Source organism: Caloenas nicobarica, chromosome 5, assembly GCF_036013445.1.
Source record: "Caloenas nicobarica isolate bCalNic1 chromosome 5, bCalNic1.hap1, whole genome shotgun sequence".
Classification (NCBI taxonomy): Eukaryota; Metazoa; Chordata; class Aves; order Columbiformes; family Columbidae; genus Caloenas; species Caloenas nicobarica.
The window spans coordinates 56,762,454-56,779,906 of record NC_088249.1 but is presented as its reverse complement, the minus strand read 5'-3'; the positions used below and the strand labels follow the sequence as shown (position 1 = coordinate 56,779,906).

At 40.1% G+C, this 17,453-nt stretch overlaps 2 protein-coding genes across 2 annotated transcripts; both read left to right on the top strand.

The window, feature by feature from the left end:
- Positions 1-225: 225 nt before the first annotated feature.
- On the top strand, positions 226-12,279 carry TMEM9B (TMEM9 domain family member B). The gene is made up of 5 exons (XM_065636054.1): positions 226-404; positions 1,841-1,932; positions 5,855-5,963; positions 6,876-7,010; positions 10,796-12,279. Exons 1-5 carry the CDS (start codon positions 321-323, stop codon positions 10,949-10,951), a joined length of 576 nt encoding a protein of 191 aa, XP_065492126.1. The 5' UTR covers positions 226-320; the 3' UTR covers positions 10,952-12,279.
- A 3,743-nt stretch (positions 12,280-16,022) lies between these two features.
- ASCL3 (achaete-scute family bHLH transcription factor 3) lies at positions 16,023-16,596 on the top strand. Its single transcript, XM_065636119.1, has one exon. It carries the CDS (start codon positions 16,023-16,025, stop codon positions 16,560-16,562), a length of 540 nt encoding a protein of 179 aa, XP_065492191.1. The 3' UTR covers positions 16,563-16,596.
- Positions 16,597-17,453: the final 857 nt, after the last annotated feature.

Genomic DNA, 17,453 nt, shown 5'->3' with positions numbered 1-17,453 from the left:
GAGGGGACAGCCCGGCGGGGATGAACCGCGCGAGCAGCCGTTGGGGCTGTGGGGACCGGCGGGTAACGGCCACACCGCGCCCGTTGGGCGCTCGCCCCCTCGGGACCCCAGCGCTGCCCTCCCGCCGCGGGGACGCGGGTCCCGCCTGGGGCGGCCGGCACCACCCCGGTACCACCCCGGAACCAGCCGGCGGCGCCGCGGCTCCCGGCGGGGCCGCCATGGCGGCGGACGCGGCCTCACGTGAGGCGGCGGGAGGCGGAAGTGCTGGAGGCGGGCGCTGGCGGCCCGGCGGCGGGAGGCGGTAGGCGGTGGGCGCTGGCATGGCGGCCCGGTGCGGGGCCTGGGCGCTCCTCTGCCCGCTGCTGGCGCTGGCCGCTCTGGCGGGGCTGGGCGCTGCGGCCAAGGTGAGCGGGGCGGCGGGGAACGGATCGCGGTGGTGCTCCCCGCCCCCTTTCCCGGTTCCGGGGTCCTTCCCTCCGCTCTAGGCGGCGGCCGGAGCCGGTGGGTTCGGCGGGGCTCTGTCCGCGGGACCTGCCCGGCTCTTCCCACGGGGCCTGCGGTGGCTCTTCCCTGGGCACTCGGCTTTGGGTCCTTCCCAGGTAGTATTTGGGACCGTCACCTCAGTGTCTCTGTGACTCACGGAGAACCTGGTGTCTCTCCTGTTTTCAGAGTGCCCGCATCTCTGATTTTTCACCTTTTTACTGATAATCAGCTATTCGACTTTTCTACGGTGAGACCAGAAGTGACTCGGTATATAATGCAGTCGAGGTTTTCCAGCTGAGCTACGCCTATTTTGTGTTATTGTGACCTGATTGCTCAGTATAGGTGTTTATTACCAGTAGCTCTTAAGACATTCCTTTATAATGCAGTTAGAAATTGCCTTGAACATCTGATAAGCCAAGTTTATCCACTGTCTCGTTTCATTTGGTCAAATAAGTTTTTCTGATTTGTGTTTGAAAATGCTTTTATCCATAACCCCTTGCAGACCATCTCTGGTCTCTCCATGGGGTTTTTGTTCTTGTGCTGTTGGGGAAAAAAAGAAATTATCCTATTTAAATATACACAAAGGGGTCTTTTTTTTTTTTCCTGAAATTCTGTTGTTCCCAGTAGTGATCTGTTAACTTTGGATGCAGCTTCTTTCTTACTGTCCCAAACAGTAGGCAGTTAATTTTCCTTACTGCTTTCTGCAGTGCCTCTCGTTGCTTATGCAAATTTTAGTTTGTTTCTCTAAAATTTGCTTTTACAAGTTTCTATCATTTTTTGCATTTGCTTTACCTTCATTTGGAATTGCGGTTTTGTACTTTTTTTTTTCTCTGCTGCACAATATCCTGCTGCTTTTTAAGAGGAGAGCACCACAGGTTGTACTAGTCCCCCTACTAGTTTTCCTTATAGAGCTGTTTCTGCTGTGGTCAGGGAGGACAGAATTACCCACAGAGGTTTCTTTGCCAGCTTCCATTTGGGGTTGATATTCTTTCATTAGTTTTAAGCTCATTGCTGTGTCTGTGTTATACAGCTGTCCTCATAAATTCAACAGTTGAGTGTACCAACATCAGTAACTTCTGAATGTGTGTTACTTCTTAAAAAGAAGAGTGAGCTTAAACTCTCGATTTTTCTTGTGAAGAATGTGTGTGCTATCTAAAATAATAGTGTTACTTGACAAATTGCTCTGCTTGCTTGGTAATTTTGAAGAGTTGTTTGTAAACTTGAAGGAAATCCTGAGTAAGATTATTCAAAGATACTTGAAAGTAGTCTGTGTTAAACATTTCATGTATTACACAAAGCGTGCTTTCTATATCTGGCTATGGTTACTGATGATAATTTGTTGTTGTTTACTTTACAGAATTCTGAGGATGTCCGATGTAAATGCATCTGTCCTCCTTACAAAGACCATTTGGGCCAGATTTACAACAAAAATATTTCACAGAAAGACTGGTGAGTGTGTGTGGTATCAAGAACTATAATGAGTTTTACTGGTTAAGAACTTGTTCCCTAGTGATCCTGTGTGAGTCTGCTGTGGTGCTGCCAGGAGAAATTACATCTCTTGCATAACTTACTGGAACTTTTATTTTAAAAGTACTTCAGAATCAGCTCTAGCAAACGATAAGGCTTGAAATCCAATGTTTTTTTCCCCTGTATTTGGTTTTGGTTTGCTTGCTTGCATGTTTATTTATTTATTTAGACTTGGAAATAGTAGAAGGGAAGGGGATGTTGTAATTTGAATTCAGTGATTTGAAATGGCATAAAGGCAAAGGAGCACAGCCATGGAACTAGGACTCGGGAGTATTGTCTCCTCGGTCTCTACTCTTGGAACCCATCCTGTCATTTAGAGACTTTTGTTTCTGGAGATTCTGGAGATTTCTATTCCTCAGAGTGCTCTGAGATTCTTTGATCAACCTATAAAAACATGACATACTACTTATGTATTGACTCTTGTTCAGTTACAGAAAAAATTTATAAAGGCTTTTCAGTCTGATGAGTAGCAGCAGGTTGGCATCTTGATTATGAAAATTTTGTCATCCTGAGTAGGTCCACCACAGTAATTACAGGAATGAAATTAGTGATACAGCTACCTGTAGAGCTGTGCCTTGACTTATTAAAGTACTTATAAGAGAATTGTGAGAAACAACGCTGTAAACTTCAGTCTAAACTAATGAACATAAAATGTACTGTCCAATCGAATTTTTGTCCTACATGATTTACTTAACAACATTAGTCCTGCTATGACAAATTAAGTGGCAGTGATGAAACATACTGGGAGAATTCCAGCTGCAGCAAGCCTTTCAGAGTAGCAGTGTTACTGGTTTTATTGTTCATTACCGCTAATTGCAAATGAAAATGGATTTTTTCAGTGGGTATTGCTTAGCGTGTGCCTTGCTAGCAGAAAAGACCCTGTTTTCCTTTAAATAAATATTGGTACTTGTTGCAGGAAAAATTAGCTTTGAAGGCCTGACTAATTTTATGGTTACAGATACTGATGCATATAGAATCTCAAAATATCTGTTTTTCTGTCTTAAATCTCATTTCGTTGAGATCATTTCTTAAGTAACCATCTGGGAATGTTTTATGGCTTTGATCTGTTTGAGATGTCTTCCTGCCACCTCTGAACGGCTTGACTGTTAGTTCATGTGCAATAAATTCAACAAATTTAGTGCTGTAGTTTGACATCTGCATCAGTGCAAGTGACTCGTTATTGAATAAAACAGTGAGGTATAGCGTCTTTTAGGTATTTAGATCAGTCATTTGTGTGACAAGAACCAGATGAATTTTTAGTGTCTTTATGAATTATGTACAGTATAATGACCACTTACTGCTGGCTTGTCCAGACATAAAATGAAAATTTAATTGTTAATGTTGAACCAGTAATGTGCATCGTGATGCTCTTATTTAGGTGTTTCAGTTCTTTGACTTGGAGTAGTCTGTTCTCCCAGCTTCAGACTGCCAGGCGGCATGTTATGTGAACATCAGGATGTCCTGGGGTGCACCAAGCACAGCACTGCCCCCCGGGCAAGGGAGGTGATTGTCCTGTTCTACTGTGCACTGGTGCGGCCTCACCTGGAGCACTGTGTGCAGTTCTGGGTGCCACCGGATAAAAAGGATATAAAGCTACTGGAGAGTGTCCATGAAGTTGTTGAGGGGTTTGGAGGGCAAGCCGTATGAGGAGCAGCTAAAGTCACTGGGTTTGTTCAGCCTGGAGGAGACTGAGGGGAGACCTCATCGTGGCTACAGCTTCCTCACAAGGGGAGGAGGAGGGGCAGGTACTGATCTCTTCTCTCTGGCAACCAATGACTGAACCCGAGGGTATGGCAGGAAGATGTGCCAGGGGAGGTTTAGGTTGGACATTAGGAAAAGGTTCTTCACCCAGAGGGTGGTGGAGCACTGGAACAGGCTCCGCAGGGAGCCTGACAGTGTTCAAGAAGAGACTGGACAAGTCCTCAGACACATGGTGTGAACTGTGGGGTTGTCATGTGCAGGGACAGGAGTTGGACTCGATGATCCTTGTGGGTCCCTTCCAACTTGGGACATTCTATGATTCTGTGACACCAACACAAGTGTTCACCCTTCTGGGCTTGGACTAGAAATTATTGCAGGCAATCCTGGCCTGATGGACAGCGCGCTAGGCAGGTGTAGTGGTGCCGAAGCACCCGCAGGGTTAAATAACCCACTTGGAAAGTGTTGGTGTTTGTATTTTGTGCTTTGAAAGTATTGGTATTTCACGTACAGAGGCTGACTGCAGTGGCAGTCGTAAAGGTGCAGGGAGAGAAGGAGGAAGGAAGGACGGACGGACCGACAGACGGACACCCTGTCTGCCGGTCGAATGAACTGGAAATCTGTGTAGAAGCTGCCCTTCCGACCAGCCTGGCTTCCCGTGGGAGGGCTGCTGCCTTGGTGCTGCTACTATGGGCACAAGGGAGAAGGTGCTGATGTAGAGGCAGTTGAGTGGGAATATTGTTTAAAAAAGAATCAGCCTTTTCTGCATTTTACTCTGAAATTGCTGTGGAATTGCAGTCCAAGCAAACACATAATCAAAATTCTAAGGTTCTGATAGATTTTACACTTCCTAGCAACTTGAAATACTGAACTGGAGAAAAAAAAAGCTGATATTATTATTTTATATATTCGCAGTAACAGACTTACTACTGTACTTAAACTACATACTTGTGCAGCATATTGATGTAAGCTTTCAATCACATGAACAGAAATTGCACAGATGATAACTTGCATGTATTTTTGATTTTGTCACTTGAGTGCTGCACTCCCCCACAGAAGAGAATGTAATTCTACTTTCAAATAAATGGGAAAAATAAGCCCTCCACTCCCCTCCAGAGGATGTGACTTGACACTCAGTTTTAGTTATGAAGAAGGAACACAAAAAAACCAGAAGAGATGAGTTAGTGTCTGGCCAAGTGTTTGCAGCGTTGTAATCTATCCCAGCAGAGTGGTGAATCCTATGCTGCTGCTGTCACATCAGGTGTTTTATTTAATTACCTGCTTCTGACTGTACTAACATGGAGTTAACCAGGATAAATGTGAAACATCATTTTTGTTCCATCAGTGCTTTGCAGAGACGCTGGTATGTGAACGCTGAAAAACCAACCTGAGTCAATAAAAAGACCAAAATTACATAATGTATTGGTGGAAGCAGATGTCTCATGGCAGCTGGATTTTAGTGCTATGGCATACGGTGCCCATGAGATTGTCAGCCATGCTTTTTGGCATGGGACTTGATTTACCTTTTGTAATCTTTTAAGTCAAATTACGCTTTCACATCCGGGTCCGGTACTGAAAGCTGAATGCTATTTATTCAATATTTTGTTGCTTAGAGAAACAACCCATCTGACTTTTTTTTTTTTCTCCTTTTTTTTTTTTCTTTAATGCCTGTAACTTGTGATGGCAAGAAAAAAGAACTTCTGTTCTTAGACACTAAAGAGAGGTTAATCTTCCTTCAGATGGTGGAAGGGTAGAATAAGGCTCTTTTGAGTATGGTGAAGAAAGAAGCATGTAGCTCGAACTTACTTTGATCCATGATGTCGGTGTCAAATGATGTATTCATGCTGGGATTCAGATCCTTGGACTTGATTCGTTAACAGCTTTAATACTTTCTCTGAAAAATGAAAACATTGTATTGAGTTAGAAAGGTCTTAAAACTTGTTTAGCAGCTTGCCAATAGCTGAATTTCTTGTTTAAGTAAGATAATTGTGGAATAGTGATTTATTTATTTTGATTTTGGATACCTATAATTTAGAACAGGTGAATTTACACAAAGGTGACTTCTCAGCTCGTGCAGCTGGGGTCTGCCTGTGTAGTGGAACAAAACCAGCTCAAAACTGACCGAGCAGTTTCTGTCTTCCTTCAGTGATTGTCTTCATGTGGTTGAGCCTATGCCTGTCCCTGGACCTGATGTAGAAGCATACTGTTTACGTTGTGAATGCAAATATGAAGAGAGAAGCTCTGTCACAATTAAGGTAAACAATGTCATTCTGTTGGCATATGTTAAATGCTTCAACTCATTAGTCAATGTGTTTTGTCTTTTAGAGAAACATTCATTTTAAAGGGAAAGATTTTCTAAAGCAGCCTAATATTTAACTTTTTTCGTGATAGTTGCTCAGAATTTATCTTGAGGAGGAACAATAGCATCGAGCTATAACTGAAGGAGTAGGCTTGAGATCCTTTATTGAAGATCTCCACTTTTGAGATAAAGCTTTACACCTTACTGAAATTCTGAGTGTTCTAGGGCATTTTGTCAAGCTTTGGACTTTGTTTTCATTATTATTTTACAGGGCCGCTCATTATTCAGCTGTCTTGCTTTGTATGTTGGCAAGTTAAAAAGAGCAAAATCATATATGTTTGCTCTAACAGGTCATTTCTTTATTCTTCACATTCTTATCCTTTTGTAGCCATTGAGCCCTAGGCTGGGGTGAATAGATTGCACAGTGCATCTTCTTTCATCTTCTACGGTCTCCTTTTTTTTTGGTCTTTTAGAAGTTTGGTATTTCTTTTTGCCTTCCGTGGAGACCGTGCAGGATCCCCCAAATTTTTCACTGCAGTTTAATGGCCGAACTGAACAGTTATCTTGGTTGAGGTGAGATTTGTAACACCAGGTTGTTTTAAGAGTGATAGCATAAGGTTTTTAGCAAGGCTTCACTAAGATAAACTGTTTCAAGCTAACATCTGTCTGCCCAAAACCCTTTTAATACCAGGTTGTAGTTCAGGGGTTTTTCTCTGCTCATAGGCTTTAAGTCATCTAGTGACATTACCAAAGATTGACAGGCTCATCACAGGCTTTGCATGTACTGTTCTTTTGGTCCTTGCTGCCTGCTGAGAGATTGTGGGGGCAATGTCACAATTCTGGCATAAACTGTGTTTGCATTGTGTAGGTTACAATCATCATATACCTGTCTATTTTGGGCCTACTTCTTCTGTACATGGTGTACCTTACTCTGGCAGAACCCATACTGAAGAGACGTCTCTTTGGACATTCACAGCTCATACAAAGCGATGAAGACATTGGGGTGAGTTCACCAGAGTGTTTGTGTACTTCGGTTAACGTAAAGATTGGGATGGTTAGTTGTTAAATAACTCTTTGGGATGAGCAGCTTTTTTGCCAGGCAGTGTAAATGCTTTTCCTGAAGGGAGAGATAAAGAAAGCTGCAAGATGACTTCAGTGAAGCCACTCTCTCATTTTTTCACTGGGCTAGAAAGTAGTAAGATGAGGACTACTTCAGTTATCCAAGCTCTAGGCACAGATTATTTTCTCAGAGAAGGAACAGAGTAGGAATGGAGGTAAGCATACACAGGAGGTACAACTTCTTAAGTGTTAATCAGTCTTGCTACTGATCACATTTACACAAATTGCTCCCTGCTTGTATTTCTGCAAAAAGGAAGAGGGGTTGCATCTTCTGTTGCTCCAGTTTGAATTTATTGGTGCTAAAAATTAAAAAAATAATTATTATAGTGAAGTAAAACAGTGACTGATGCTGAAATAGTTTCTTAGTATTACAGCTAGAAACCAGAATGGATAGTATATTCCAACAGATCAGAACAGCCTTTTTTGGGAAGGAAAGGGGAGTAGTCCATCCGTGACTTGACTTCCTGTCATTACTGGCCTTCCCAATCTCCAACACAGTGTTTTTGACTTCTGATAAATAAGGAACAAAATTGTCTTCAGTGTCATTACAGGAAGGGAATCTAAGACCTTATGAAACCTTACACTGGCAGGAGTGAGTCACTTTAGTACTTGATTGGTGTGGATAAGGAATTCTGGTTGGTGGGAGGAGGTCATCTGTGTGTTGAAGGGGGACTTAGAATAGCATAAAAATATGGACTATGGCTCTGCATTTGATAAATCTGCGTGCATCTGAACCTGATGAATCTGCCTGCCTGGGAGAAATATCACCGTAAAGTAATGAGAGGAAAGCTTTCTAAAGTGGCAGCTGGATTGACTGTGTCAGTGTTGAACCACACAAACTGATAAAAGAATTCTTGAATCTCTGTGTCAACGTAGTTTCTCTATTGAGTCCTCAAGCAGGACTGCTTTTACTGATGAAGTACACTTCAGATGTGGCATAACTTCAGAAAGAATTTCTGAAACCAAACCCAGAGTGTGCAATGGGAAGATTGCCATTTGCTTAACCTAAGCCTTTCAGCAGACATGAGCGCTTTATTGCTGCTGGAGTAAATGGGACCTAGTCAAAAAAATGTACAATATTTATTAGTGTCTTACTATAGAATCATTAAGAATATTTTAATCATTCCTTCCAGTAAATAGGAAGTTTATAGTAGAAGATAAATAAGTTTCTTCTTGGCGAAACAAAATTATGATGGCAACGCTTTTAAAAATATTTAAAAGCCCTGTAGTTTCGCTTCAGTGGCTTCACAGATCTGAAGGTTTTGTACCCAGTAAATGCTCATGACTCTGTTATGCTCAGCATCTGTGAATTTTAGTGTGAGATGTACTCAGCTTTTCCAGGTTGTTTTTGGCATGACAACTGTCATTGCTAGTAAACTGAGGAAAAGCGTATTCTTTAATTCTACTGTTTTTTCAACAGTGGCCACATCAGCTATCCTGACTTAAAAAGGTGTTTCTGTTCTGTGGGGGGAGGATATTAAGTATTCTAAATCAAGCATTTTCCTGGATAAGAGTTTTTATCAGCTATGCCTTCTTTATTTATCCGGACCTCGCAACAAAAATACATGAATGTTGCCCAAGTTTGGGCTACCATTGTCTGGAATGAAGGTTCTTCAGACAGAGGTATACAATTGCTTTTGTGTCCCACTGTTTCTGCACTTTCTTGTGTATTACATGGAAGCACATTCCAAATGATTTTGTATTGACATCTTAAGACTTTCCCAGTCACTTCTAGGAGGATATTGGGAGGGTTTTTTGGAAAGAAGAGATTTGAATGCATTCTTACAGCAAATTGGGCAGATCCCTACCTGAAATAAATGAATGTGTGCTGTATGCTATACCTCAGACAAATTAATTTGATTTTATACCCTAGGTAAATTATAGTAATACTTCAAAATCTGTGTTAAAATATTCTGATTGTAAGCAGAAGTTAAATAAGTCCCCTGGCAGAGCTCAGGTTAACTGCAGAATGAATTTCCTTAAAATCTGAATCCATCTTGATGAATTTCATGTTTTGCTGTAGCTGTTACTATGACTCTTAACGTGTGCTTGTGGAGTTGGTAGTGCTTATATCTGCAGTAGTGCTTGGAACAAAAAGCACTCAGGTGCTTGTTTAGTTCATGCTGCTCCTTTCCTATTTATCCTTCTGTGGCAGTGAACATGAAATAATTCAAGGTCCCTTATGGCTTATCCCCATCTTTGCCTTCCCTCTTGAAAATTCTTGAGGTATTGATCCTTGTCACACTTGGGAAATACCACGTGTATCGATTTTCTTGCAGAATTTCAAGCTAGTGTGTTTATTCTTTCTCGTTGCCCCTTGGTGGCAGTGACAACTGATGAATGTAAGCTACTTCCATAGACCTCTTTCCTCTTAAATTCTTTTTTCTCCCCTTGTTTATGTAGAAATTGATGGTAGCTAGCCTTTGGGCTGAGATTGTTGTTTATCAGGAAAGCCAGTGCCATCTAGCTTGTCCTGCACTCTCCCTTCCACCATCTATTCTATGGTAGAAATGTGTTGCTATTGTGATTTTTGTTTCCCTGCAAATGAAGTGATTTGTCACCTGTTAAATTTCCATTCTAGATATATCCAGCTGCATAGTTTTTTATGGTGAGATCATAGCTCTTTGGGTCAGGGATTGTCTCTTGTTCTCTGTGAGTGTATTTCTTAGCCCAGTGAGTCTCGTGTGGCTGTGGAACTTGTAGGCATCACTTCAATGGGTATCATTAATAATAATCTCTGTGCTGTGAAGAATTATTGAGCTACTCTAGGGAGTCATGTTACAAAATAAAGTATCCATTAATGTCAATGTCTTCAACAGTGTTCTGGGAAAAAAAAAGGGAATATGAAGTGTAGACATATAAAAAAGACATTTAATATAGCATATAACTACGTTAGTTTTCATTATGCATTGTATATATGATGCTTTTTGACACAGCTTTAGCAAAATGGCTTTGTCCAAACCAGTTTGATAGCCAAATAAGAAGTTCAGTTCCAACTCTTACTGTTTTTAACTTGATTCTATTTACTAGAAGAAAATAAAGCTTTGCAGGTACTGTCAGAAAATACAGTAAATATTAAACAAGCACTGGGTTATTGTTGAGCTCTGTCACTTAAACAGCTGTATTGACACTTTACTTTTAGAGAGCTCAGTACAATAGGTTTAGTTTGGTAAACATCAGAGTGTGTTGGTTTTATACAGAAGCTGTGTGTGAACATCCTGAACTGCCTGACGGTAAATGGCTTTGAGCTGGCAGAGAACTGACTCTTTAATTCAGTTTTGAAGTGAAGTGCGTTCACGACAATAACAGGAGCCTGCTAGCGCCTGGGTCTGTTCCAGGCTTCTCTCTCACCAGCTGCTAATGGATGCAAGACTGTGCTGCTGGTCTGGCAGCTCCCTGTGAGATCTCTGGGCAGCAGGGAATTGTTTGACAGTGTGATGAAGTTTGGTCTATTTGGGAAACCTGTGGAAGTTACTTTGAATGAGAAATTGAAGTACAGTTCTAAATACTAAAAAAGTTTGCTTGGTCATTATTACTAACCAGCTCGTTGAAACAGCTTGTTTACCTTAAAAACAAAACCCCGTCTTTTGGAATGTAACAACAAAAAAAGACCAATGTAATTGCTCAGCGGAATTGTTGAGATCTAACTAGTGATTTTTGCCATTCCAGGATCACCAACCTTTTGCAAATGCTCATGATGTGCTGGCTCGTTCTCGGAGCCGCGCCAACGTATTGAACAAAGTGGAGTACGCCCAGCAGCGTTGGAAGTTACAGGTCCAAGAGCAACGCAAGTCTGTCTTTGACCGTCATGTTGTGCTGAGTTAGCTGTGTCTCAGCAAAATAACTCCAGGGAAGTAAAGTGGACTAATTGAAAGAGCTGACTTAGGTCTTCCTGATCCTGCCAATTCAGAAGGGTTTTCTTAAATGGTTCATTATTGATTTACAAAAAAAAGTAAAGTATTTGAACTTTGAAGGAATGTACTGGAATGGAAGCAATTTAAAAAACTTAGTTAACCAAAAGCTTAAATCTTTACATTTTCAAATGGCTTTTACTAATAAAACTGAAAAGAAAACAAACCCGAAGGTATCTTGGGTTACCACTGTGGTACCTTATTTACATTTGTGACTTTATGGTGGTTTTTAACTATATATTTCTCTCTAGTATTTATGTGGTTAAAAAGTACCTGGGAACACAGTAATTACTTGCGACTCACTAATCACTTTATGTAAACACCTTTTGTAAATATACTTGGATTTTCTTCTGACTAATGCTAGGTACTGGAAATCTAAATCTTACAGTGTAGTTTTCTTATCGGAGAATGAAATCCTGATTGCCTGTATTCATCATTTGGTTTCTTGCACTCGTACTTTCAAGATGCTTGTATGTCAAGTGATGTTCGCAGATTTAAGGCAAAACTTAAATGGACACTGACTCTTTGAGCTGATACTTGAAGTACTGTGACGTAGATAAACACAAATGCAGTGCATATCAAGACAGTGTTGGAATTTTGTTCTATTTTGCTTTAATAGCTTAATATATTATATGTGAGTATCTCTTTAAACAAATCTTCACCCTCTCTTTCCATGGGTAAAGTCTCAGGATTTAGTATATGATGAAATATTTATTATAAAAATCTTTCTGCATTTGTCTGGATTGATGGTGTAAGGCACATACTGTATCTAGCACCTGTCATCTTGGGAGTTAGGTGTACTTTTTTTATCTGTGATTCTGTACTCATCTCTCTTAAGAGGTATGCAGTTGCTAGATGACTAACTTTCGTATATCCCCTTTCAAATGTAACAATTAAGGATAAAACTTGTTTTTGAAAAACAGATGTGCATTATTTGTATGTCATTTTTCTCCCTCATCACCCTGCATGCAAACTCCATCTATAAAAGCACTTCTCTGAAAATGCTTCAGAGTAGGAACATGTGCTTGTTTAGTGCCTAGATAAAAGAAAGGCTCACCAAATTGCTAATTGAAAAAAGTGTTTAATCCTTGACTCAAATTTAGCTATGCATATGTAGTTACTTTATTGTCCTGTACAGTTTTCTGTTCCAGTGTGGAAGGAAATGGTACATGGGACAGTACTGTATGTTGCTGGGGGGGGGGGGCAGAGAAGCATGGGAAATAAACTGTACCTGTACACATAGCTCTGCCACATCACAAACACAGTTGTCCCATAACATTTGCACTTGATTGCAGCTCTTTTGCAGATACAGAGCTTCACGCTCTTGTCAGTCCTTAGAAAAACTGAGTTAATCTGGAGGGAATTATAATGGATAGCTAATTGGTGGAAGCACAGGATTCTTTCTTTAAAATAGAAAAAAAAGGCGGCACAAGGTGCATTGACAGGACAAAAAAATCCAGATTTGGGTTCAGTTACTGTGCTCAACATCCTACCCTGGTGAGTCAATAACCAGTTACGACTCTGATGTTCCTAGGGTCCCCTAAATAAAAATAATGTGACTTGCTTGTTGCAGACATGCCTGTCTACCAGTTTTAGTAGATATTCCATCTCTTGGCTGCTTTTCTGATGAGGTCTGATCTGGCACAGCTGGGAGGATGCAGAATACGGCGTCATTGTGGCCCCACACCAGGGCAGCAGAAGCAGGATGGCTGACAGTCCCAAGATGACAAGACGGGGTCTGTCTACTACTGTCTACTACTCTTTTGGTAGTAGTTCAGTCATTTCTAATCTTACAGTGTCTTCTGAAAGCTTTAAGATGAACTGGTTTGGTTTTGGATTTTTTGTGTGGTTTTACTTCGATTGATAGAAGGGCCAAATAGTGAGATAGTCTAAGGTGTCAAGGTAATCCTGTAAAATGTAGGGGTTTTGAAGCTAGATGTCATATTTACTTGCATGTGTACAATCAGACAGCTATATGCTGATATATGAAACATCTCTATACCTATATATATTTGATTATACACACTGGTTGCTCCATACTGTGTTTCTAAGTTCAAGCAAAACTTTAAAACGTTTGCCTTGCTACTGATTGCTCGCTGGTTTCAAATTTTGTTTTGTCTACCCCTACCAGTGCTTTATTAGAGACCTCCTATATGGTGTTTTACTTCTTAGCACTGAGAGAGTTTCCCAAAATTACAGATATAATGAAGATTAAATGTGAGGGTATTAAGCTAACTAATGTGGACCCTCACCTCAAATCTGGAGACAAATGCATCACAAATTCCTTCTAAATAAATGCTGATTTTCTGTGTTTAAAATGGAAGCTATGAAAACTAGTTTGCTTATGCCTTGATGGTAAATGTTTAGCTAAATTCTAGCTGATTGTTTGATATTTAGACATGAAAGGATGAAATGCCAATAAACGAAAATACTGCTTTAGTAAACTGTAACAGAATACATACAGGAAGTAATGTACCTTCTTGATTGCTTTTTCAGGTAATCTAGTTGTGTTCAATACAGTTTTAAAATTTCTAGCCCTTTATGCAAGTTTTGTTGCCATCGTAGCTGTGGTGTGGGTGGAAAAGCCAAACCAGAAATGAGCAGATCTGACTGTAAGCTACTTTGCATGTTGTCAGTTGACTATAAATTGCAGCAGTCATTGACTCAGCGGAACAAGCTACATAATTCAGGTAAGAGACTTGTGTATTGCTGTATTGAGCAACAGATCTTTGCTGAATGTCAATATTTTTGTAAATCACTTATGCCAGTTATTCAGTAACAGAGCTTCCGTAGTTTTTAAATTAATCTTGTTTAATATGATCTCTTATTAAATAAGGTGTAAGAAAAATGGAACATTAACTTCTTTTTTAATATCATTCAGATATTTTCAGGTATTATTCATCAGTCTTAAAATAGCACATCTTGTTTCCTTGGATTTTACTTTCATCTGAAGACTGGTGAGTCTCTAGTCTAAAAGGAAAACAATCCTAACACTTGCATTTTGCACTTCGTGCAGATAGGAAGGCAGCAGATAATTGTTTTATGTAATGCTATTATGCAGCAGAAGTGTCAGTACTAAGCAACAAATACTGCAAGTATTTCTTCTTGAGGGGTTGTGGAGGATTTGTTTTCTTGCTCTATAGCGTTGTTTCGTTATAAAGTGTTTTTTGCTATGTAACAGACTTTTTTCTCAGACGTTTTTAAGTTATTAGCAGTAGAAAGTTTTTAGACAATAACCCAAGCTGTGGAAGTAAAAAAGAGAAAGATGACTGTCTACTATTTTCATTTTATAGAGTCCATATATTCACCTCTGTTCTGCATGTATATTAATGTAAAATAGATGTATTCATGCTTTCAGCCTACGTACAGAAGTACCTGTTTAAGATGCATGTGACTCTCTCCTGTCTAGCAGCATGCTGTAAATGAATTATTAACTTGTAGGATTTTTGTTGTGAGACCTATTTGCATTAGAAAAAGAGATGACACTGAATACAGAGGCTTTTTGATAGAGTGTCATGTGAGGAAAGGTCCATACTGAGTAAAAATTCTCTCTGTATTAAATGTGGCAGGTATGAAATCATTAGCAAATGTTAAAATATGTTCTTGTAAAGGATTAAGAGGATGCCATTTATGTTATGGAACCATGGTCCGAACATTGGAAGCTTTGCAAGGTTTTTGTGAATATGTAATCTAGATGTTTCTAGTAACCTAGTTTAATGTTCAGGGGTAGTTCCCATTTTTAAGGGTGTACCTCAGTGTGTTAGACAGCAATGGGTGGGTGTGGAAGTGGATGGTAAGAGTGCTTTTGGGTAGATTCTTTGTAGGCAAGTATTGCTTGCAATCAGTGAGGATGGTTCACAGTCATTTTTAAAAAATTAATTATTTAAAATTTATTTTCAAGTAGCTATTAGGTAATGATCATTACAGTTATGCTGCTCTTTAGCTATTTGTATAATGATAATGGGAAGGCACTATAATGTAGCTTCCTATAAAACACTGCAAGATTAACTTTCTAATAAAAGTATAAGGTTGATTTGAGTAGTTACACCTGCTGTAATGCTGCTCTGAAGAGAGGGTGTGTGGTTTTAGTAGGCCAGTCTTAGTTTCTAGCAGTGTTTCAACCACTAGGTGCTGTCCCTTCTTAGTAAAATAATTTATAATTGGGAAAATACTATGAGGACATGTGGGTTTTTTTCCTTGAATAAATTGATTGTTTCGTGATCTTCTCTCAGTAGGATTGTATTTAGTATTTCATATCTGTGTTAAATATGCAGGTAAGTGCAGAAGCAGTATGAGGGCCCAAGGAGATGTCAGGTTCAGCAGAAATTAATCCTCTAAACTTTTTGTAAAACTTTTGATGTAGAATGGATTTAATACTTGACAGGCATAAAATAGATATTGAGATCCATTCCCTGCACAAGTTTTCTATCTAATTAAGTTAGTGTAGTGAATGAGACATCAAATGAATAGGGAGAAAAAGTAATTTGTCTTTGAAGGCTTTTTGGAATGAATAGGAAGTCTGTTACTGGAACAGTAGATTTTATTTTTTTCAGTGAGGAGAAGGAGGTGAAGAGAATGCCTCAGATGTTGACCTTCTTTTTTATTGTCTGTAGAGGTGTAAATTTTGGAGGATTCAGAGCAAACTATACCTATGTGGGGTACATAAAGGTAGATCATTTCTAAAGCTGAGGTGAAAGGAGACTGCTGTTTCTTTTAATAAATTTTAGTGGGTTTATTTTCATAAAATCTATAATTTTTTTTTTAAATCAGTATTGCTGACTTGCACCTTCTTGCATTTTCAAATGGGACATTGTCTGCTCTATGTAACAATCTTCCAAGACCATTCTGAAATGTCACAAATGCATTAGAAGTCTCTCCTGGAAAATGCCGGTAATGCCAAGTGTTAGTAAGTCCAGGTGAGTTTTTTTTCTCCTGTTCAGTATGACTTGTTAAAACTATTATGTGATTACACATTTCCAGGTTAAATGCAAAGCCCGATGGATGGCAAAAGCTACTGTAACCTCATGGGCAAGTTGTCTGTCTGCGCTGAGACTCAGCGCATACAACTGGCCAGACCTTTCTGTGCTGAGCCGGTGGTCACGTTGCACACGTACCCAGAGACACCAAACCGGGTCACTTGCTCTGAAGATTTGTCGTTCCTTCCTTCCATGTCTGAGCATCTCGTCGCAGAGAACTTCTACAGTGAGCCCTGCACCTTTCCCTACCAAATGTCCCATTCCAATTACCGCAGAAGTGAGTGCTCCTTTGGGCCAGCTTTCATCAGAAAGAGGAATGAGAGGGAAAGACAGAGGGTTAAATGTGTCAATGAAGGCTACGCTAAGCTGCGGCATCACCTACCGAAGGAGTACTTGGAGAAGCGGCTCAGCAAAGTAGAGACACTCCGTGCTGCAATAAAATACATTAGCTACCTACAGTCTGTTCTGTACAGTGATTCTGTGGTGGCAGAAAAAAATGTCCTGGAGCCAAGCCAAGTGCCTAAAGCAATTAACAAACCCAGTTTTTGAAGATGATCTAAACCGTTCCAAACTAAGCAAAAGCTATCCTGTCTGGGCACCTGGTAGCCACTTATTATTAGTGACACTTATTATTAGTGACATGCACGTTCCTGGCACATCTTAGGATCAGGTCATAGCACACATCAGTATCAGCCCACAGAAGAGAGTTTTAATTTTGCAGATAGTAACTATGCTTAGATATAAAAAAGGTGACCGAGGAAATTGCATCTAAATGGCTTAAGTTAGTTAATTCATGGAAATTGGAAAACACTTATAAAATTGTCACCAAACCAAAAATGTAATACCTATATGTGTGAAGTGACTGTATACATCATCACAGCCTGTGTCCTTTAAAATAAATGCTTTCCTCTGATGGGACTGAGATTCCTCTCATTTTCTGTAATTTTACTAGTTTACTCTCAAATGCGCTTTCTGAAAAGATTTTTGGTCTAATTGCTGGTGTTTCTCTTAAAAGATTAAGAGTTCCCAGGAATGTTGTTAGATGCCGACAGAAAGGATAACTTAGTTAAAAAAGGGGAATATAAAGGGCAGGGGAGCAGCTCTTTGAAGCATGGTTTCTGAACACAGGAAGAGCATAATATCTGGCAAGTGCTGTTCCATCCTTTCCTTATTAATGAATATTTACTTAAATCCCAGTAGAAACTACTGACTGAGCCTAATTTCTAGTGAAAATGGGATTCTTCAGCTCTCGGTGCCCTTAAAAATTACTAGGACTGCTCACAAATTCCGAGTGTAAAGAGGGTTGGCAAGATCTTGGCCTTGGGGAAAAAGAAAAAATCCTGCAACAGAAATTTTTTGGGACTTTCACTGCTAATGGTTGAGGTCTGGGATGGTCTTCCCTGACCTCTGTTCCTCTGTACTATTGATGGTTTCGGCTAA